Source organism: Malaclemys terrapin, chromosome 10, assembly GCF_027887155.1.
Source record: "Malaclemys terrapin pileata isolate rMalTer1 chromosome 10, rMalTer1.hap1, whole genome shotgun sequence".
NCBI lineage: Eukaryota > Metazoa > Chordata > Testudines > Emydidae > Malaclemys > Malaclemys terrapin.
The window spans coordinates 64,343,388-64,366,017 of NC_071514.1; the positions used below are offsets into that span (position 1 = coordinate 64,343,388).

The window sequence follows — 22,630 nt, forward strand, 5'->3', positions numbered from 1 at the left end:
TGTGATGTAGTATCTAAAGCTTTCTGACACCTTACCAATCATAGCCAAAAGATAACAATCATGTTCATGATTAATTTCTCAAAATTACTAGGGGTTCCTTAACTTGATATGTTTTCCCCCTTCTCTTCAGTCTTGCAACTGAATTCTGAATGCAACAGAGAGAGTCTGCTTTGATTTTTAGCTGTTTTCTACAGATTAATTTATCAAATAACAAATCTCATCATACCTGTATGAGGTTCTTTTCCACGTCATCATGTACTAGGTCAATCCCCATCCGCTTCTCACGGTTATATAAGCATTCCAAGGCTACCTGCAAGCAAACCAGAGGAAAATTTGCATCAAATTCAGTATTGCACTATACAAAGGAACTTCAATTTACTTGTCAAGGGACCATTGAACAGATTGGTAAGAGGTGGCCTTCTAATAAAGATGGAATAGAATTGTACTTGATACTTTGGGGTGGGTTCATTGTATATAACGGATGCATGTCTATGATTTATGCTTATCTCTGTTGGTGTTTTCTTTCTAAGGGCAAGCTGCAGGACATGATCCTGAATTTTGATTTTTATATTTGTACTTGCATACAAGTTTCTTTGATAGAAATAACTTTCACAGATAATATTCTACAAGTTTTTATAAACTCTAACTCTAGACTTCCGATGTTTTTAGTGTTTGCTGACATCCATTCCTAAACAGCAAAACTTAAATTCATGTTAGTGCAATTTTTCTGTTTGGAATTAACTTGCACCTTAGATCTTCAAAATACAATCTCTAGGGCTGTGTTTTGGTAAAAATAAGAGCTAGGCTTAGACATACTAATATATTCAGTATTAAGCTAGAACTCCATCCATTTGCTTTGCCTGTTCCCCAAAGCGGTTTAGAGAACAGTAGCTGACCCACCTTCAGTGGCCTTTGGGCCTCATCAGCAGCACACTCCAGCCGCCTCTTGGCTGTTTCCAGGGCACGAGTCTCCGTCAGCAGACGCTCTAGCTCATAGGTCAGCTCCGACCTCCAAAAATCGATGTCAGAGAGTCTCTGTCCTAGGCTCCTTCCAGTGTTGTCCTGTGTCTGCTGGGTCAGCTGGTTTTTGTCTTGCATCAGTCGCAAAGAATCAGCATTCAGCCGGCCAGCCCAGTGCCGGCAGGACTCCGATCCTTTGTATTGAACTGTGTTTGCCTGGTACCAGTCACGGGGGGAGTAGCGAGCATATAAAGCAGACCGCACTGAGGGCAGTATAGTGGGTGGCCGTAAAGGGGCACAGATTCGCATATTCCCCTGCTCACCTGAGTTGGTGGGGACTGCTGATACTCTGTAAAACAGGCTGGGTCTCCATGAGTTGAGGTAGCGGTAACCTGGCAGGTAGTAAGACTGGTAACTGTCCTGAGTAGTGCTGGTGGAGACTGGCTCAGGGAATAAGTAGCTCTTTTTGGGGCCACAGTAGCTGGCTGTCTGAGTGGTTCCAAGGAACTCCATCCTGCTCCTTACCTCATACACCCACCCTTACTTTGTTTGTAACCCAAACACTGCAGCCAGTGTAGTTTCAAAGCCCAGAGAGGAATGGTTGTATCTCCTGGCCAGTGCTGCTTTTATTGCAGGTGCTGTTTTATCCTCTATGACTCAGTGATGTTGTCATAAAGCTTGCTGAGGACATCATCATCCACAAAGGACCCTTAAGCATGCTCAGGTTGGCTTTATTAAGCAAACAAACAAACTGAGGAAGCAGGTTGCTTTGAAAGACTGCAGAGGATTGTTATTCACTGCATAAGCTCCCAGTGCAGACCTGTGCTCAGGTTCCTGGGAACATCTGGCTTACGCCAGCCATGCTTAAAGGCTTAACACGGCCTTTGGCATAGTCACCCCCAGACAAGTAACTGTATAGTTATCTGTACAATTGACTTAGAAAACTGGCTGAGTGTGTATAAAGTAAAACTGAGTAAAAACCTCAGGCTTTGCCTCTGTTTGTGCATTTACATGAGGTTTCTTTTTGTAAGGTGGAGAGCCCTCTCTCACGCCTCCTTTTAACTTATTCCCTCCCATTTACAAATATTTACTAAAATCCCATACTGGAAATGCATTTTTCCCATTTCTCCTCTCTATATTTTGTACCTCTGTCTTACATCTTAGACTTTCTTAAATCCACTGCTTTGAGACCTCCATGTGGCTCATCCCCATACAAGGAATTTTGCAGATAAATCATTTGTTTCAATAGAAATAATATTTCTCTCTCTTAAACAATATTCCTTAAATTGCTGCAGATTGGTTTCAAAATTGTAAGTGTTCAATTCTAGACAATGACCATCTTTGCTTTTTATCTACAGCATATGAAACTGTTTAATTTTCAATTTGGGGAAATATACTGTATATGAGCATTAGTTACACTGTGGCACATTCCTGTCTGGGAAAACTAGAGAGACACTGTCAGTTAATTTGGGCTCAAAATTAGGAGGGATGGAGGTTGGGGTATTTTTTTAAAGATGACTTCTTAATGTAATTTCCCTGCAGTGTTAGGAACACATTCAGCAGCATTGGGTTAGCATGCTAAACCCAGGGAATGAAGCTACATCAACTGCACTGGAAATTGGATTGGGCTTTTTAAGCAGAGAGGGCCTGATTCTGCAAAATCTTGTGCATATAAGTAACTTCACTCCTATGAGTACCCCCAATGAACTAACACATTGCAACTACTCATTGGTGTAAAGTTATTCATGTGCATCATTGATGGCAAGATTGCTGTCAGAATTCATCATTTAATATCCTTAAAGCAAACTCTTAAGTTCTCAAGCAGCATTTTTCTTATTTTCCTATATGTAAATTTTGACGATCAATGGAACTATTTTTCGTTGGTTTGAGTACGTATGGTAAAATCCTTCCAAACTTATCTGTATAACAATTTGCCAGGATCAGACCAGCTGGAAATGTTTCCTCTATCCAAAGTGTTAACTAAAATATTCCTAAAGTAAAATGAACATATTGTGGAATTGGCCTTTCAGTCTAGCAGCAGTGCAAAAGGCTCCAGTGTTGGGTATCTGAGGGCTTGTCTACACTTACCGGGGGATCAACGAGTGGCGATTGATGCATCGGCAGTTGATTTAGCAGGTCTAGTGAAGACCTGCTAAATCGACTGCAGATCGCTCCCCCGTTGACTCCTGTACTCCACCAGATCGAGAAGAGTAAGGGAAATCAACAGGAGAGCGTCTCCCATCGACATCGCGTACTGTGGACCCCACGGTAAGTGGATCTAAGCTACATCAATTTGAGTTATGCTATTTGAAGGCATATGACTCCTTTGAGGGGAAAAAAGAATATAAAAATCAAGCAAATTAAATTACTGTTGGGGGATTCCTTAATTAACGCTTGAAGAAGCTAGCCATAGTAGCCAAAACTGTGCTCCGTGGGCTCGAGTAGGACTGTGAGCCAGAGGGATTTCCAGTCAGCCAAGGCCTTGCCTCAAGGAAATCTGAGATAGACCAGAGGGCTGAGGAGACCAGACCTGGAGAGAAGAAGTTGCCCCTAGAATGGGTACCCACCTTCTCTGTTTGCCAAGCAGGAACTGTGTGAGGCTAGCACAGGGCCTGTTTGTGTATGTTTGTGAAAGAGAGGCTCGCTAAGAGGAATGTATAGCTCTTAATGTATAGTTCTTTAATGTCTAACATAGGAATTATGTGCTTAATGTAACCCTTTACCGCTTGTGTAATTCCTTCTCAAATAAACTGCAGTGTATGCAAGTTAATTACTGTGGACTTTTTCACTGGTCTGACAGTAATCTGCTCCACTGGGAGCCAGTAAAGATCCATTCAGAGGTAGTAGCCCCCTGGTGCCAACTCTCAAGTGAAGGAGGAATAATATTGAAAATGGGACTTCCCTAATGAAATTCATTGGAAGGCAACCATTATCTGCTAGTCAGAGAGGAGAAAAATGTGTTCAGAACTTCTGTGAACAATAGCAATGCCATTTTATTATCTAGACTGAGTAATACATGATCTCTCATGTAGCAAACTTTCTTTTTCAAAGCCAAAAGGTAATAAATATTATTTAGTGGGCCAGTATAACATGACAGATAATCTATATATGTACCCCACCTCTTTATTGGGTAGACTGGCTCAACTTTTTGAGTATGTCACCCTCTAATGGAGTTTAAAAGTTGCACTACTTTTAGCTCCTGGGTTCTCTGCTTTGTATGTAGACACAGTAATGGGGTGAAGTGTGTCAGGATTATGGTAGCACTCACTGTTTCTCGTTTCACTGATTACTTTAGTAAGACTCTTTTTAAACAATTTTTTTACAGTTAAAATCAAACGCTAATGACAACTAGTGACAATTCCTATTTAGCTCATCTGCTAGAGACCTATGCTTCCATTCCCTATACTGCATGTGAGTAGTTCAACTGACCATAGTAGTGCCTACTGATTTCAGTAGGCTTACCTGTATGGATGCTTGCCCTTGAATGGTCAGAATGCATCAGTAGGCTAACAAACAATTCCAATATTCAAAGGCTTTACCTTTCTTCACTCAAAGTAACTTTGGTAAAGCAGTTTTATTTGTAAATAAATCCATGCATAGATATCACAAAGATAGCATAGGAATTTAGAAAGCAAAGGAAGTTTCACAGTAAACAAAATAATCTCCCAAAGGTAACATGTTACAGGACAATTCAGAAATAAATCACAGTGTAAAAGTGGTAATGACAGATTAGTAGCAGAATCTCTCACTACAGATGTGCATTCATGGTTCATCTAGTCCCATCTGGACTAAATGAAGAAACTTCCCTTGAAATTCCAACACCATCTTCTTAGAACTGACAGTTCATTTATGTTTATGGGGTTGCCAAAGACAACCAAATAGAATGCAAGGCATGGCTTCCTCAAATTCCTATTTCCCCATTACCAATAATTGTCACGGATATGTCCTGTGCTCTGAAAAGTCCATTATGGTATCCTACAGTTATTAACTAAATAAACTAAAGTTGAAAATCTTTGAACATCCATGGTGAGGAAATGACTTTTTTAGCACTATACAGTAGTGCTATCCAGATTGGTGAAGTAGGAAGTTTGATCACGTGACATATTACAAACACTAGTTGCCAAAACCCAAAGGGTCAGGCAGGTAAAGTAATTTAGAAATAAGTCTTGGATCATTTTAAGTTTTTTGTCTCACCTCCCTGTAAAAGAGAGCAGGTTCAGAAGTTACAGTGGGAAGTACAGACTGCCACCATCCTACCTGAGACAGAGTAGGAAGAAATAGAGGCTGATTCTTTACCTTATGCTAAGGGTGGTAATGTATCTATTCTTTCTGTATAGTGCTATACTAATCTGATTGGTAATCTTTGATTAAATAATTATATCTGAGCCTGTTATTTGACAATCTCAAATTGTTAATTTCAAACACAGAACAGAAGATATGTATGCAGAAGGTGCCCCCTATGTGTGAATTTTGGAAGCACAGTCTGGTCTTTCCTGTGTAAAAACCTTCAAGATGTTTGACAATATTTACTATTTCTAACTATTTAAAAACTGATGTCAAGAGTTCTATGGTTGAGATCAGCAATTTCCCTTCTCCCTTTGGATGTACTTTGGCTAGATACGCTGGCATGAGCTCTCACGCTGATGTGAATTTTAATTTCTCATTTAATCAACCTTGCTCTGTAAAAATATGAATGAGCAAGTTTTATGTGGCTCAGTATGCACAAAACAGTATAATTTCTCCAACCCTATGATTTTAGGAGTTGGTTTTGGTTTTAAATGAGGTTACTGAAAAGCTAGTGACTGATTTGGATAAGGTACAATGTAACATTGTCAAATTGTCCTCACTGCTGCAGCCTGTCTCTTTCACCTGCTGCAATTTGGGGTGGGGGGAGGTGTTAATGTTTCTGTTTGTATTATAAGAACTGTCTCCAGGCAGAGTTGGGATTGCATTTCCAGATCTCAGTATAAAAATCAGGGACTTGGAAGGAAATAGGTTAAGAGAGATTGAACACCACACATTTTTCTGGCTAATTGGCTAGATTAAAAATCTATCCATATAATAAGAATCCAGGATTGTCACTCTGAAGCCTGTAATATCTGAGCAGTGTGAAGCGATGGAAACAGCTATAAAAATGGTTGAGAGCTGGTTTTGTTCAGAATATCACCACATTTAATCATCAATCGGATCTGTGATCTGTTACCAGCCAATTTAAGTTTCAGAGTAACAGCCGTGTTAGTCTGTATCCGCAAAAAGAAGAACAGGAGTACTTGTGGCACCTTAGAGACTAACAAATTTATTAGAGCATAAGCTTTCGTGGACTACAGCCCACTTCTTTGGATGCATATAGAATGGAACATATAATGAGATATATATACACACATACAGAGAGCATAAACAGGTGGGAGTTGTCTTACCAACTCTGAGAGGCCAATTAATTAAGAGAAAAAGAAAAAAAAAAAAAAAAAAAAACCTTTTGAAGTGATAATCAAGCTAGCCGAGTACAGACAGTGTGATAAGAAGTGTGAGAGTACTTACAAGGGGAGATAGTCAACGTTTGTAATGGCTCAGCCATTCCCAGTCCTTATTCAAACCGGAGTTGATTGTGTCTAGTTTGCATATCAATTCTAGCTCTGTAGTCTCTCTTTGGAGTCTGTTTTTGAAGTTTTTCTGTTGTAATATAGCCACCCGCAGGTCTGTCACTGAATGACCAGACAGGTTAAAGTGTTCTCCCACTGGTTTTTGAGTATTTTGATTCCTGATGTCAGATTTGTGTCCATTAATTCTTTTGCGTAGAGACTGTCCGGTTTGGCCAATGTACATGGCAGAGGGGCATTGCTGGCACATGATGGCATAGATCACATGCCAGCAATGCCCCTCTGCCATGTACATCGGACAGTCTCTACGCAAAAGAATTAATGGACACAAATCTGACATCAGGAATCAAAATACTCAAAAACCAGTGGGAGAACACTTTAACCTGTCTGGTCATTCAGTGACAGACCTGCGGGTGGCTATATTACAACAGAAAAACTTCAAAAACAGACTCCAAAGAGAGACTACAGAGCTAGAATTGATATGCAAACTAGACACAATCAACTCCGGTTTGAATAAGGACTGGGAATGGCTGAGCCATTACAAACGTTGACTATCTCCCCTTGTAAGTACTCTCACACTTCTTATCACACTGTCTGTACTCGGCTAGCTTGATTATCACTTCAAAAGGTTTTTTTTTTTTTTTCTCTTAATTAATTGGCCTCTCAGAGTTGGTAAGACAACTCCCACCTGTTTATGCTCTCTGTATGTGTGTATATATATCTCATTATATGTTCCATTCTATATGCATCCGAAGAAGTGGGCTGTAGTCCACGAAAGCTTATGCTCTAATAAATTTGTTAGTCTCTAAGGTGCCACAAGTACTCCTGTTCTTCTTTCAGCCAATTTAAGTTCTCAGCCATTTATGAATTACACCTGTGTGGCAGAAAGGTTTGCATTTATGCCATGCCAAGAGTTCTAGACCATTGTGATCTCAGAAGCAACTTAACCAATCACCACCCTTCCTCTACAGATAACTTTCATGCAACAATTGCATTGGGTGTATGAGGGAGACTGCACAGATGGTGGACTACTTAGATCAACTGGCACAGTTCTTACAGCACAGGCTTTCAGCTACTAGTTGTCCATAATGTGTGGCGCTGAAGCAAATAAACCAGCCAACACATTAAGGACAGAAGAAAGAAACAGCTGAGAGAAAGCAGGGAATGTTGTTCACCATATGTTTGCTGAATATATAACCCCATGGGCCCCTGAATTGGCTAAAGCTTCTTCTAGATACTAATGTAATATAAAAATAAAGTAGTCAAAAGTGGAGGAATGATAATGTGTATGTATAGCAGGACTAGCTCTTGCCATAGCGGTACTTCAAAGCAAAGAATGGTGTGTGGTTTCCCTTACCAACCACAGCCAGTTTAGAAGAGCGCCTGCACTGGAGTCTAAATTCATGCGTCTGATGAAGTGGGCATTCACCCACGAAAGTTTATGCGCCAATACATCTGTTAGTCTTAAAGGTGCCACAGGATTCTCTGTTGCTTTTTACAGATCCATACTAACATGGCTACCCCTCTGATACATAAATTCATAGGTGACACATGTATACATCTACTAGTGCTCACATCTTTATTAGTCCCTTGAGCATATGACTGCTGGTAGGTAAGACTCTCCTCTGAATCTGGGCTTAGATCCCTAACCCAAGCATGAGATTGAAAAAGGGAGGCTGTGCCTTCTGTCAACAGTGTCACCTTCAATTTGGCCCCATTGCCTGTCTGAGCCTCAAGCCAGCCCTGGCCCCAGAAACGAACTGACCAGGAAGGAGAGGAAAAGCCTGTTCATAATGTTTCCATCAATGTCCTATTGTTGACTTTCTGATTTCTTAGAGCAAGGGTGGGCGAACTACGGCTCATGGGCCACATCCGGCCAATCAGACCATTTAACCCAGCCCTCAGCTCCAGGGCCAGCTCCAGGCACCAGCCCACCAAGCATCTGCTTGGGGTGGCGCCTGGAGGGGGGCAGCGCGGCAGGGCGCTCCGGCCCGAGAGCGGGGCCCTGGCAGGGCTCGCCGCCCTCCCCCCAGCGCTCCGGACGGTCGGAGAGAGCGGAGAGCCACGGTGGGCTCGCCGCCCTCCCACCAGTGCTCTGGCCGCGGGGGCTCTCCACTCTCCCCCTGGCGCTCTGGCCGCTGGGGAGAGTGGAGAGTCCTGGCTGGGCTCTCCACCCTCCTCCCGGCGCTCTGGCCGCCGGGGAGAGCGGCGGCCGCGGCGGGCTTGCCACCCTCCCCCCGGCGCTCTGGCCGGTCGGGGATTGCGGGCCCGCGGCTGGGCTAGGTGCCCTCCCCTGCTGCGCGGGGGGGGAGAATGAGGGGGGGGGAGGAGGGCGGCAGGTGGCTTTTTTGCCTAGGGCGGCAAAAAAGCCAGAGCCAGCCCTGCTCAGCTCCCTCTGGGGAGTGGAGTTGGGTTTGCCCCACTCCACCCTCGGAACAGGGTCGGGGGCTTGCCCTGCTCCACGCAGCTCCTAGGAAGCAGCCGACATGTCCTCCACTCTGTCTCTGAGGCGCATCCAGGCGACTCTGCGTGCTGCCCCATCCACAGGTGGCGCCTCCGCAGCTCCCATTGGCCATGATTCCCGGCCAATGGGAGCTGCAGAGGTGGCACCTGCAGACAGGGTACTGTGCAGAGCCGCCTGGCCACGCCTCAGAGACGGAGAGGGAACATGCTTCTGGGAGCTGCTTGTGGTAAGCGCCACCCAGAGCCTGCATCCCTGAGCCCCCCCCCCATGCCCCAATCCCCTGCCACAGCCCTGATTCCCCTCCCGCCCTCTGAACCCATTGGTCCCAGCCCGAAGCACCCTCCTGCACTCCAAACCCCTCATCCCCGGCCCCACCCAGAGCCTGTACCCCCAGCTGGAGCCCTCACACCCCTCCCCTGTACCCCAACCCCCTGCTTCAGCCCTGATCCTCCTTCCACCCTCTGAACTCCTCGGTCCAACCCCAGAGCACTCTCCTGCACTCCAAACCCTTCATCCCCAGCCTCACCCCAGAGCCTTCACCCCCTCCCCATTGCCCACACCCCAGCCCGGAGCTCCCTCCTGCACCCTGAACTCCTCATTTCTGGCCCCACCCCAGAGCCCGCACCCCCAGCCAGAGCCATCACCCCCTCCCTCACTCCTACCCCCAATTTTGTGAGCATTCATGACCCACCATACAATTTCCATACCCCGATGTGGCCCTCAGGCCAAAAAGTTTGCCCACCCCAGTCTTAGAGAGTCTTACCAAGAATGAAGGTTTCATCCTGCCCCATCAAAGAGATATTGATACTCAGGGGGAATCTCTAATTTGGAGGAGATTAACTGGATAACAAATAAGTTTTTTTTTTAAGTTGGTGGTGACCATATGTCCCGTTTTGGCTGAGACAGTCCTCTTTTTAAGTTCTGTCTTGGACATCCTGACTCTCTTTCTTTCTTTCTTTCTTTCTTTCTTTGGCAAAACTGGCCATTTGGGAAGTGCTAGTGGGGGAGGTAGGAAGGGGCAATAGGGCAATGCCAGTGTGGGGGTTAATGAGGTTACATGTAGCTCCCTGCCCCCTGACAGATGTACTGTGATTATGCCAGAAGATGTAAAAACTGCCACTCACCTTTTTAATGCCTAATTCTGACGAAGGAAAATGCTGCATAACTGACTTCTCTTTTTTGTATGAGGAATTCCTGTTTATCGTTACTCCTAGTATAAGAGGAATTGCTGGTGTGTTTAAAATTCTTTTGTAAATAAGATATTTGTCATTCCCTCAAAAACTGCAAGCATTTAAACTGTTGGAACTGGTGTTAGGTTGAAGGAAAACACCCCTGAAATCCCCAAAAGATCAAATGACTGCCCCACACGAGTCTCTTACAGATTCAGTATTTTTGGGTGTAGGCACACACAGTCTGTAAGACAGTACAGTCCGTATCTAGGTATCTTGTTGAAATAAATACAAATAACTACAGTCCACCTGCTAACTCTGTCTGTTCTGTCTTTGGTGTCCCATCCTCTTCGCCCCTCCCACACAGATACATCACTGATTAGGGAACTTGGAGGTGAAAAGGAAGCTGCTTGCATCTCTGAAAGGGCACAATCTAGCTAGACTTGCCACTGGGCAGGAGGATACATAGGTGGTGAGAGAAGCTGCCATAAAACGCGTTATCCTGCACACACCTGAGCACTGTGAGGAGCAGGTAAAAGTAGTTCAGGCATGTGGTTGTCTTCCCATGTGCCTGTTAGTCTGTTCTAAGGGGTTCTGGGAGTAAGAAGGGGGCTTTATTTTACTCCTATATCTCCCTTCCCACCCCAGAGAAGTGAAAGCTACTAAAATGCATCTTTAAAAAAAAAATCTGACATACACAATAAAAAACCTTAACATTTCATTGGTTGTTTCCAGTACAGTTAAGATCAGAAAAATAACTATAAAAATGGCATGTGACATTCTTCCCCACAGGGCCGGCTCCAGGCACCAGCCGAAGAAGCACGTGCCTGGGGCGGCACATGCTAAGGGGCAGCATTCCTTCCATTCTTGGGGCGGCACAGTCTGGGCGTTTTTGTTTTGTTTTGTTTTGTTTTGCTTGGGGCAGCAAAAATGGTAGAGCCGGCCCTGCTTCCCCAGTAGCTTCCATTATCAAATCGGTTAAGAGTCTTGTGCTGACTTGTAAGCTTAACTGTCAACACCCTCAATGTGAAGCCTGGTTTCAAGTTCTGTGGTGTGCGACTCTTCTTGGCTTCCTACTTCCTCAGTCACCATAAACAATATATTTTTTTTAAATATGAGCTTAGCCATTTGTGTTGCTGATACGTGAGGTAGTCTAGAATGTAGCTGACTCTTCTAATGCTGTCTGGATTCTTCAATACTGATAACAGTAAAAAGTTGTCTTTGTCAGTATGCACAAAAAGAGAAATTTTGGGCACACATAGAGTAAATAGGTTCAGTAACAACACCTTGAACATGTGTGCTATGTTAGGGTTACCATACGTCCGTTTTTTCCCGGACATGTCCGGCTTTTCGGCCATCAAACCCCCGTCCAGGGGGAATTGCCAAAAAGCCAAACATGTCTGGGAAAATGCTGGCCGGGCACTTCCCCTCCCGGGCTCCGGCGGCGCAGGGTCCGGAGGCATGGGGGCTGCCCAAAGCCGGTAGCGCTCGGGCAGCTCGGCTCTTAAACAGAGCCGAAGAGTCAGGGGAGGAGCCCCGACTCTTCGGCTCTGTTTAAGAGCCGAGCGCAGGGTCCGGAGGCATAGGGGCTGCCCGAAGCCCAAGCGCTACCGGCTTCACGGTTTGCTGGGCAGCCTCCAGACCCTGCGCCCCGGGCTGGGCGCTTCCCCTCCCGGGCTCCAGCTGCGCTGGGGAAGCGCCAGCCGGGGGCGCAGGGTCTGGGGGCTGCCCGGCAAACCATGAAGCCGGTAGCGCTCGGGCAGCCCTTTTCGCATGGCTGGGAGTGGGAGGGAGGAGGGGCGGAGTTGGGGCGGGGAAGGGGCGGAGTTGGGGCGGGGCTGGGGTGGGAAATGGGCGGGACCAGGGCCCCATGGAGGGTTCTCTTTTTTTATTTGTTAAATATGGTAACCCTATGCTATGTGCTTAGTACTGATAGAATGTTATGTTTATGAACTTTTTTTCTAAAATCTGTCTCAATAGGTTTGCAGTTAATGCTATGAAACCAGCTTCTGTTTTTCAGGAAAGAACATTCCTTTAATTAATAGCTTTTAAATCTTTTCCCATGCTTGTGAGTTTCCACATGCAGTATTACTTCATTCAGAAAGACAAATCTTTCACAAACACTTCATATTGGATCAATTCTCATTTCCCCTTACCCTGATGTGGCAAAACCGATACCTCTATGAAACAGGTTTCTACAGAATATTGTTTAACATATTCAATAATCAATGTTTCAGGCATGTTAAGGAAATAAAAAAACTAGAAATAAGTGACTTTATTTTGTGACACACATGGTAATTTGTCTAATGTATAATATATAACAACTAAGTGAAATATTTTCTTATGCTGCTTGCCTGTTGGCAAGTGAAGTCTGTACTATGTGGACAGTTTGGTCTTCATACTACTGCGTAAGTTAGTTCGTCTGCACTTTCCCAATGTAAATTAAATTACCTGAGTCTGACATTGCCTCCATGCAAGTAGAAATAGGGTTGCTGAGGCCTGACAAGGTGAATCTTCATAAGCAACAGTATAAATTTGGAACCTTGGTAATTTTCCCCCCAAGAAAATACACTAAAAGTTATTAGATCTTCTTTTCAACCATACAATGCAGTTGCTTAACATTTTATTTGATTCATATGCTTTATAAATCCACCACTCTGTTACTGAGACATTAAATACATACACAAATATAGAAACTGTTTCTATATAATTTATATACCAGTCACCAGAGGGAGCATGAGTTACACCCAGGTCCCAGAGCTGTGTTACCAAACATAAAGAAGAGCAACAGGATTGTGTGAAGATCATGTTACACTTGTGCCTCTTAAGAGATATGGGTGGAGCGGAGGGTGGGGGGGAAAGGGATTTGTTAGTTGTAGACGATTAAAACAGACAAAGACAGGGTTTCAAACTTCTGGGAGGATACTACAAATAATTTTGTTATTCAGTGCCTCTTTTAAGGTGGATATATAGCCCTATTGGCTAAACAATATAATCGTTGTAGGCAAACAAATAATAAAACTGAAGGATTAATGCTCAATCTAGAGAGAAGCTCTTAGTGAAATTCTTGGATGGTGAAAGTTCAACGTAATTGCATATGCAACCTGTTTTGGGTCACAAGCTGGCCAACCTGTTATAGAACATTTGTTGTCAGCTATTTATTCTACAGCACTACATTCATCTGGGCTATGGAGTTTGTAACTTCCATCACTTGGTTAAAAGGCAGATATAATGGTGGCATTTGGCGCAAGAACTGAGTGTGCTCAACAGCTAAAAAGCTCTGAGAGCTGGTGGATGCTAGCTCCGTGCCCAAATGCAACTCAGTGTCCCTTTAAAGAAAGGAGTTTAGAAACTCAAAATACATGTGCTTAGAATGTCTTTCTGGTTGGTTTGAGAGTTTTCCACTGGATTGCAGGGGGCGTGTCTTTTTGGAGGGAACTATGGCAATAGACTAAACAGTGAGAATGGCTGTTGTCAAAAGTTCCCACTTTATAGGAAGTCAGAGTTGACTATAACATTGCACAAAAAGCTGAATTTGATTAGTTTGGTCTCTGAACTGTAAAAGATATCAAAAAATTATCTGAGGTTACACAACTGCCACAATTTTTCTCCCTGACTTCATCCCTGGAGCTCCCTTTGATCCCCTTATTGTGTTGCTATAGCAGAGTCTGAGATTCTGTGACTAGGAGAGAGGTCAGAGGTCACATGTAATTGCAAAATATGTGTGTGAAACAGTATTATGTAGTGGTTGCCAAATGGAGATTCCGCCCTTGTGATTCCAAAGCGGTGAGGCTGGCGGTGTTGCAATAGTCTAACAATATGATGATTGCCTTTCTACTGGATAGGATTTATAATTAAGGCTATGTTTTAGTCACAGGTATTTTTAGTAAAAGTCACGGACAGGTCACAGGCAGTAAACAAAAATTCACAGCCTGTCCATGACTTTTACTATATATCACTGACTAAAACTGGGCGGGGGCTCAGGCAGCTCCCAGGCAAGGCACACCAGCCTCTGCAGAAGTCACGGAGGTCACAGAAAGTCACTGAATCCGTGACCTCTGTGACAAACATGGAGCCTTATTTATAATTCATGTAAATCCATCATACTAATGTCACTTTATTTGATGTACTTAATTGTGTACATAATCAGTTTGCGTTTATACTGTGTAGACCTTCATTCCAAAGGATCTCAGATTGCCTCGGTAGAGTATGTATAAAACACAGAGTATTTAGTTTGTATGATGAAACCATTAGAACTTTCAGGTAGGTGGGAGCCCCCGAAGCTCTGCTCTTCCAGCAGTCGTAAGATCATGCTTCCCACTTGGTATTGCCAAATGTGTTTTCCAAATTCTGTAATAAATAACCCACAAGGCCACAAAGTTGCACCAACTCTTTGTGAAAGAGACCAGCTTTTGAGCTACACAGAGCACTTTCTTCAGGTTTTAACTTGTTTAATCCAAATCCTCCTCGGAGTTTTATTCTTTTTCTTATGGGTATGGAACAGTTCCAAATAAGCCAGCATACAGTTGGTTTGGGGGCAGAGAAGTGGTTAGAAAGTCATGATATTGGCATACTGACCCATGAATTGCGCACTCACCTTCTGGTAGATGGTATTATTAGAGTGCTTCCAAAGTCCAGGCTGAAAAAATCAGTCAAAGACAATCATTCACATTGCCAGATATGCCATGTGTGGGGGCTGCATGTCACCAAGTGGAGTTGCAGTTATTTCTAAAACACAAGACAATGCATGCTTTGTTTCTGAGACTAGAATCAATTCTTAAATATGTAGAAATGTTCTCTTTGAAGTAAAGGTGGGTTGGTGGCATCTATGTTTGAAGAAAAACTACAATACTGGGGGAAGACGGGAGACAAGATTGACTTGTCAGCTGTGGTCAGAAGACAGCAAGACATATAGTATGATTGCTAGTAGTACTTGCAATTAACTAATTAAATCTTGAGACTTAATGGCTCAGCAATTTTAAAATTATGTGACTTAAAATGGTTCAAGATAACAGTTGAGAACATTTAAAAAAACCTAGAAATTACCTCTTGTGGAATTCTGCACGACTGTGCACGTGCAAAAATCATTCCCGCCCACAGGAAATAGATTCTGTGGGAGGTGCTGCAATTACACCTTTTGCCCACTAGCAGCTGCTGTGGTGCCAGTAGAGAGGGCAGCTGGCTCCAGGCAGGAGCAACCAGCTGTGGAGAGGAAGGCAGCTGTGGAGAGGAAGGCAGCAGTGGCTGCCTTCTCTCAGCGCCCTGCCTGCAAGGCCAGGTGATGGGGGATGGACAAAGTGGGGCACATGGGGCTGCTGGTGGGGGTCACCTAGATTAGGGTTCAGAAGGGCTGGAGGTGGACAGAGTGGGGTAGGGGCACAGGGGCTAGTGGGCTGACAGCACTGAGGTGGAGCTGAATGGGAGTGGGAGGGCAGGGGAGAGTTGGGGCACAGGGGGGCAGAGGGATGTGGAGTAGGAGGGGGCCAGGGCAGATGTGCCTGAATGAATGGGAGAAGCTAGGGGTTAACCAGGGCCTGCTTGGGGGTGGCTTCCCAAATCCCTAACAATTCCTCCTCCCAATAATTAGGACTGTTTCACAACTGACATGTTTTCTGCAATCAGCTGTTCCTAAAAAAAAGTGTTTATTCAAAATCAAATTTTAATCTTATTGCCACTAGTAATAAACCCTACTTAGAATCTTTACTTTAAAGGTGACTAATCAAATGGAAATACAAACAATGAGTGGCACAGAGAAGGTAGATCAAACTTGTATCTCACCCTGTCTCAGATTACAGGAATAACCTTGCATTCAGTGAAACTGAAAGGTGAAAAATGCCAAGCTGGTAAAAGGAAACACTTTTTCATGCAACACTCATTTTGAAGTTCAGTGGCACAAGACATTCAGGCCAAGAGCTGAACAAGGTTCAAAAAAGATCAGGGCACTTACATGGGATAACAAGAATATTCATAGTTGTTATATTCCATCCAAAATAAAGTGCATCTGTCTGGGAAGGGATATAAACCCTTCAGGACACAAACAAATCTTTAATCACTGGAGGTTAGGAGGAAACTTTCCCTGGGGCCAGGTTACCCTGCAGTAGGCAATTATGGGATTTCTTGTACCTTTCTCGGAAGCAGCTGGTACTTACTGGCCAATAGTGGAGCTGAAATACTGGAATACATTGACTGCTGATCTCGTCCAGTGTGCCAGTTTTTACATTCCTGTTAAGAGGGACACAAATCTACTAGAATGGTAATTCATATTGAAATGAATGGGAAGACTTAAATGTGATTTAGGGATTTAATATAAAACAACATTTAGCAGCTGACAAATAATAGATTTGATTATGCTAATTCCCATACAGGAAACTGCCACAATATTCATTTATTGGGCTTTTTTGCATTACTAACCTAGTAACTGATTTCTCATGTAAAATCTCAAAATCTTAGTTTTTGTAAGGATATCTTCAAAACTACATTAAGGTAGTGTCATAACTAGAAGCAAGTACATGGTTAAAGCTGCTATGGTGTCTTAAAGTTAGCAAAGAGACGCTCTCGTGTTTTATTTTTCACTTCCAGCAGCGTAGCAAAGATCCAGAGTAGGTTTGTGTTTCAGAGCTAACATTCATCTCATGGGGATGATAATTTATCAGCAAAAGGAGGGAACTGAGCTGGCTGCTCAGTGCAAATAAACCACCTATTGTGTGAACAAAGAGGGAGAATCTATAGAAATAGGATTATTTGCCTGCTGCATGGAATTAAAGAAGATCACTTGAAAATGAGAAATATGTGACTACTTTAATGTTAACAAAAGGTTGGGCTCTCTATTCATGTTGCAAGCAGTGAGAAGATAGCAGAACAAATTAGGGTCCAGATCTGAAAGTTTGGGGTGAGATGCTGTTTTAATTCTTAGTCAAAAGTTGACTTTTCAGCAATGTGTTGCATGTGAACCAATTATCTTTCAATTTACAATTAGTTTAAACAGTTGATTATGAGGTGGTGCTGAGATGTCTGCTGTCCCTGGTCGGAGTGAACAAGGCTAATCTTCAATAGCTCTCTTCCATTCTTTCAGAGAAATTGTTATGTTGAGTAATTATTCTTCTGATGTGAGGGTTCTTTCATCTGTGCTTCTTTGCTGTTGTCCCTCGTATTAAATGTGAATGAGGTTGCTGGGGTAGTTAGTGAGGGAATATTGGCTGAAGTGTAACATCGACATTCTATAAATACGACTTCGTTGCAGAGAGTGCCGTTTAAAATGTGCCCATTTTAGAAGTTCAGGTGCTCAATGTTACTTAAAAGGAATGGCCCCTAATTCTAAACAAATTAGTAACTGGAACAGTAAACTGCACAGGTTCAAAACACTTGTATTGTTAACATTTCCATCATGCATCTGCCAGCTTGAATTGTCAGTAATTAGCTTCCTGAGCATTCTCAAGTCCATATCTTAAAAGTCAATGTTTATTACTTTTAAGGCAGACAATATTTTATTATGATAGTTTAAAGTGCCATTAAATATTTTCAGAGTAGCAGCCATGTTAGTCTGTATCCGCAAACAGAACAGGAGTACTTGTGGCACCTTAGAGACTAACAAATTTATTAGAGCATAAGCTTTTGTGGGCTACAGCCCACTTCTTCAGATGCATATAGAGTGGAACATATATTGAGGAGATATATATACACCCATACAGAGAGCATGAACAGGTGGGAGTTGTCTTACCAACTCTGAGAGGCCAATTAAGTAAGAGGAAAAAAAACTTTTGAAGGGATAATCAAGATAGCCCAGTACAGACAGTTTGATAAGAAGTGTGAGAATACTTACAAGGGGAGATAGATTCAATGTTTGTAATGGCTCAGCCATTCCCAGTCCTTATTCAATCCTAAATTGATTGTATCTAGTCAGGGCCGGCTCTAGGATTTTTGCCGCCCCAAGCAAAAACAATTTTGGCCGCCCCCCCCGCCCGTTTTTTTCTTACCCCACCCTCAGCCCCACCTCAACTCCACCCCTTCCCCAAATCCCCAGCCCTGCCTCCTCTCCCCAGGCTCTCAAGCCTAGGAGGGAGGAAGGGAGAGGGAGAAGCAGCGCGTGTGCCGCAGCCACTCGGGGTCTCCTCCTCCCTCCCAGGCTCTCAAACCCGGGAGGGAGGGGGAGATCCCGAGCGGCTGCGGCACGTGAAACAGCTGATTCGCGCGCCGCTGCTCGCCCTCCCTCCCAGGCTCTCAAACCCGGGAGGGCGGGGGAGATCCCAAGTGGCCGCGGCCCGCGAAGCAGCTGTTTCGCGTGCCGCAGCCGCTCAGGATCTCCCTCTCCCTCCTGGGTTTGAGAGCCTGGGAGGGAGGGCGAGCAGGGCAAGCGAGCGGCAGCAGCGGAGGTGAGTTAGGGCAGCCGGGGCACATTTTTAGGGGTGGCATGGCCCGCGCCAGAATGCCGCCCCTAAAAATGTGCCGCCCCAAGCACCAGCTTGTTTTGCTGGTGCCTAGAGCTGTCCCTGTATCAATTTTGCATATCAATTCCAGCTCAGCAGTCTCTCGTTGGAGTCTGTTTTTGAAGTTTTTCTGTTGTAAAATAGCCACCTGCAGGTCTGTCACTGAATGACCAGACAGGTTAAAGTGTTCTCCCACTGGTTTTTGAGTATTATGATTCCTGATGTCAGATTTGTGACCATTAATTCTTTTGTGTAGAGACTGTCGGTTTGGCCAATGTACATGGCAGAGGGGCATTGCTGGCACATGATGGCATATATCACATTGGTAGATGTGCAGGTGAATGAGCCCCTGATGGTACAACAGAAAAGCTTCAAAAACAGACTCCAACGAGAGACTGCTGAGCTGGAATTGATATGCAAACTAGATACAATCAACTCAGGATTGAATAAGGACTGGGAATGGCTGAGCCATTACAAACATTGAATCTATCTCCCCTTGTAAGTATTCTCACACTTCTGATCAAACTGTCTGTACTGGGCTAGCTTGATTATCACTTCAAAAAAAAAATTCTCTTACTTAATTGGCCTCTCAGAGTTGGTAAGACAGCTCTCTGTATGTGTGTATATATATCTCTTCAATATATGTTCCATTCTATGCATCCGAAGAAGTGGGCTGTAGCCCACGAAAGCTTATGCTCTAATAAATTGGTTAGTATCTAAGGTGCCACAAGTACTCCTGTTAAATATTTTGTAAGGACATATGCTAATGAAAACAAGCCTTTTTGAATAACAAAATGCCGAGTATCCTCCACAGAAAGTCAAAGGGCACTTGAGTGAAACTGTAAAAAACCTCATGATTTAAAAAAAAATAGCGGGGGGGAGGTGGTGGAAAAAACCCAGCAGACATTTGCTATTGCTGCACTGGGGACACAGAAGTCAGAAAACTCTTATCACTAAACTTGAGGAACCAGGTCTGAATGGCTGACCACTCTGACCATGAACATCTGGAAGTTAGGCTTGTTTTCTTTCAAGAGGTTTTTATCATAAGACTTATATTTTTCTCTTCTGCATAAGTGGAATTTCCTCCCTAGTTGAAAATATTAATCAATGTATTCTGCAGACCTCTTTATCTTGTGTTGGTGTATGTGGCTGGTTCAAAATCACCAGATAACAGAGGGGAATTTGAACTTAATCTAAAGGTAATTTAGCCCTTGCCTTGTGTCCTCTTAGAGGGACATGTGATTATCCAACAGTAGAAAGATTAATGCGGCATTCCCCTTAGAACTATCTCTAAAATCAAATAATTTTTTTTATTATTCACTCTGGAAAAAGCCACTAGAACTGTACTGCAGAGAGCTTTCGTGCATTGGAATGATGCAATGGGCCTTTTCCACTCTGATTCTTTTTTCCCTCCTGTTGGTTATCATGTACTGCCCTCTTAGTCTTTGGCTGGATTTTTTTTTCTTTCCCAGACCTGTTGGCAAAAATAGCATCCACATTTTCAGAGACTTTCAAGTGGGGGGAACCTTTGTATACCTGACGATTGTGAGAAAGTTTCAGCAATTCTTGTGGTTATTTAATTAAAATCTGTTTCTTCCACCAATGCAAATAAAAGGTCAAATGTTGGACTTAATCACTGATTCAGTTCTTCCTCAGAACCATTCAGCGGACAAACTATATTTTCCAAGTGTTTTTTTTTATTCTATCTTTAATTCAGCTGTCTTCTTCACATTGTACAATGATGCTCTGTAAATCTGAAAGACCACTAGATTTAGTTTCAACAGATGAAAGTTAAAAGTGAGAAAGGATACCTATTCTCCCAGGGACTGCAGATTCAAACCGTTGAACAGTCAACTCAGGTCTTCCTCCTTCTGATGTCACAAGAATACAAAGAAATCAGGACTTTGGGATGAGACCTTGACATTTTGTAAGTGTTGGAGTTTGCTCTATGTCCTTGTCTGGTATTTCTCTTGTTTGTACGGTGTGCTTTTTTTTTTTTTTTTTTTTTGGTAAGCAGAGGGCTGTTTGTCCTATATGTCCTGGTGATTTTGCCTATGTAAACAACAAGGAGTCTGGTGGCACCTTAAAGACTAACAGATTTATTTGGGCATAAGCTTTCGTGGGTAAAAAACCCCACTTCTTCTGCCCATATAAATCTGTTAGTCGTTAAAGTACCACCAGACTCCTTGTTGTTTTTGTGGATACAGACTAATACGGCTACCCCCTGATACCTTTGCCTATGTAGTTTGCCGTAAGGCTGATGAAAGGTACGATATAATATTTGAGATAGAGATCATTATGCCTCTGCAGCTCATGGTTTTTTCTCCTAACACTTAAGAGATATGGAAGAATAATGCTTGGAAACTAAGTGGCATTAGAGGGTTTTTTAAAGACCTGGACAATTTACCTGATAGTATCATGTGTTTCTATTACAGAGATGTGTATTTCTAATGGAAGCAATTGTTTCACAGTCCTTTTTAATACAGTTGCTAAGCTTCTAAATATCCCAAAATAAGAAAAATCTGCTCTCCTTTCACTGTTGCACTCAAGTTATATTAATATCATAGAAATGTAGGGCTGGAAGGGCCCTTTAGAAGTCCTATAATACAGCCCCCTGTGCTGAGGTAAGACCAAGTATATCTAGGCCACCCCCGACAGGTGCTTATCTAACCTGTTCTTAAAGAACTCAAACGATGGGGATTCTACAACCTTCCCCTTGGAAGCCTCGCCCAGAGTTTATCTACCTTTATAATTAGAAAGTTTTTTCTAATCTGACATTAATCTCTTTTGCTGGAGATTAAGCCCATTCCTTCTTGTTCTCCCTTCTGTGGACATGGAGAACAACTGATCACCGTCCTTTATTTAACAGCCTTAACATACTGGAACACTGTTTTACGGTCCCCCTCAGTCTTCTTTTCTCAAGACTAAACATGCCCAGTTTTTTTAACCTTTCCTCAGAGGTCAGGTTTTCTAAACCTTTTATCACTTTTGTGGCTCTCCTCTGGACGCTCTCCATTTTGTCCACATCTTTCCTAAAGTGTACAGTATTCCAGTGCCAAGTATAGTGAGACAATTACCTACAATCTGTTAAATGCACCCAGAATATTAATCTTTTTCACAACTGTATTCTATTATTGCCTCATTCACTTTGTGACACGCTATTCCAGATGCTGTGCAGCAGTATTACTGCCTTGCCAGTGATTTCCCATTTTGTATTTGTGCATTTGATTTTTTTAGCTAAGTATTTTGCACTTGTCTCTTTTGAATTTCATCTTGTTGATTTCAGACCAATTCTCCAATTTATCAGTCTTTTTTTATTCTAATACTGTCCTCCAAGGTGCTTGCAGCCCCTCCCATCTTGGTGATACACACTGCTGCCTGGAAGGGACTCCTTCCCGGGAATGTGTGAGCCACTTGCACTTACTAGTGTGACCAGGGACAGCTGCCAGTGAGCCTGGTGCCACCCCCAGTGGGCAGAGTGCGGTACAGTCACACCAGAGGAGCTGCCCAGGCTGGGCACTGATTCCTGCAAGCGGCGGCCCAACATGCTGCTGCTTTCGCCTGGCGTAGTCGCTGGCCATGGCCCTGCTGGTCTTTCTCGTTGTTGCTAGAGCCCTGCAATGCTGCAGATATCCATTTTATATCCGCAGATATAAATTTTGTATCCGCACAGGGCTCTACCAATTCCTGCGTGGCTGCTCAGGGAACATTTACCTGCTTTAGTTATAACAACTCAAGGATTGGACAATCCAGGCTTGTTCTATTACGCTTTAAACAAGCTGTAATAATTCTTTTGCCAAAAAAAACAACAAGGAGTCCGGTGGCATCTTAAAGACAGATTTATTTGGGCGTAAGCTTTCATGGGTAAAAAACCTCCGCCACGCTTACCCACGAAAGCTTATGCCCAAATAAAACTGTTAGTCTTTAAGATGCCAGCAGACTCCTTGTTGTTTTTGTGGATACAGACGAATATGGCTACCCCCTGATCTTTTGCCAAAGAAACCTATCTTGGTTTAT

The 22,630-nt window shown here is 43.4% G+C and overlaps 2 protein-coding genes across 2 annotated transcripts in view; one reads left to right on the forward strand and one right to left on the reverse strand.

The window, feature by feature from the left end:
* Nucleotides 1-1,473, reverse strand: part of TEKT5 (tektin 5) — a 50,961-nt gene extending 49,488 nt beyond the window's left edge. The window contains exons 1-2 of the mRNA XM_054042097.1: nt 901-1,473; nt 227-310 (exon numbers count right to left, since the gene is read on the reverse strand). Coding sequence (XP_053898072.1) covers nt 227-310; nt 901-1,473 — 657 coding nt within the window. The remainder of the gene's footprint in view (nt 1-226; nt 311-900) is intronic.
* NUBP1 (NUBP iron-sulfur cluster assembly factor 1, cytosolic) overlaps nt 1-22,630 on the forward strand; it is a 61,637-nt gene that overhangs the window by 22,784 nt on the left and 16,223 nt on the right. The window lies entirely within an intron of this gene.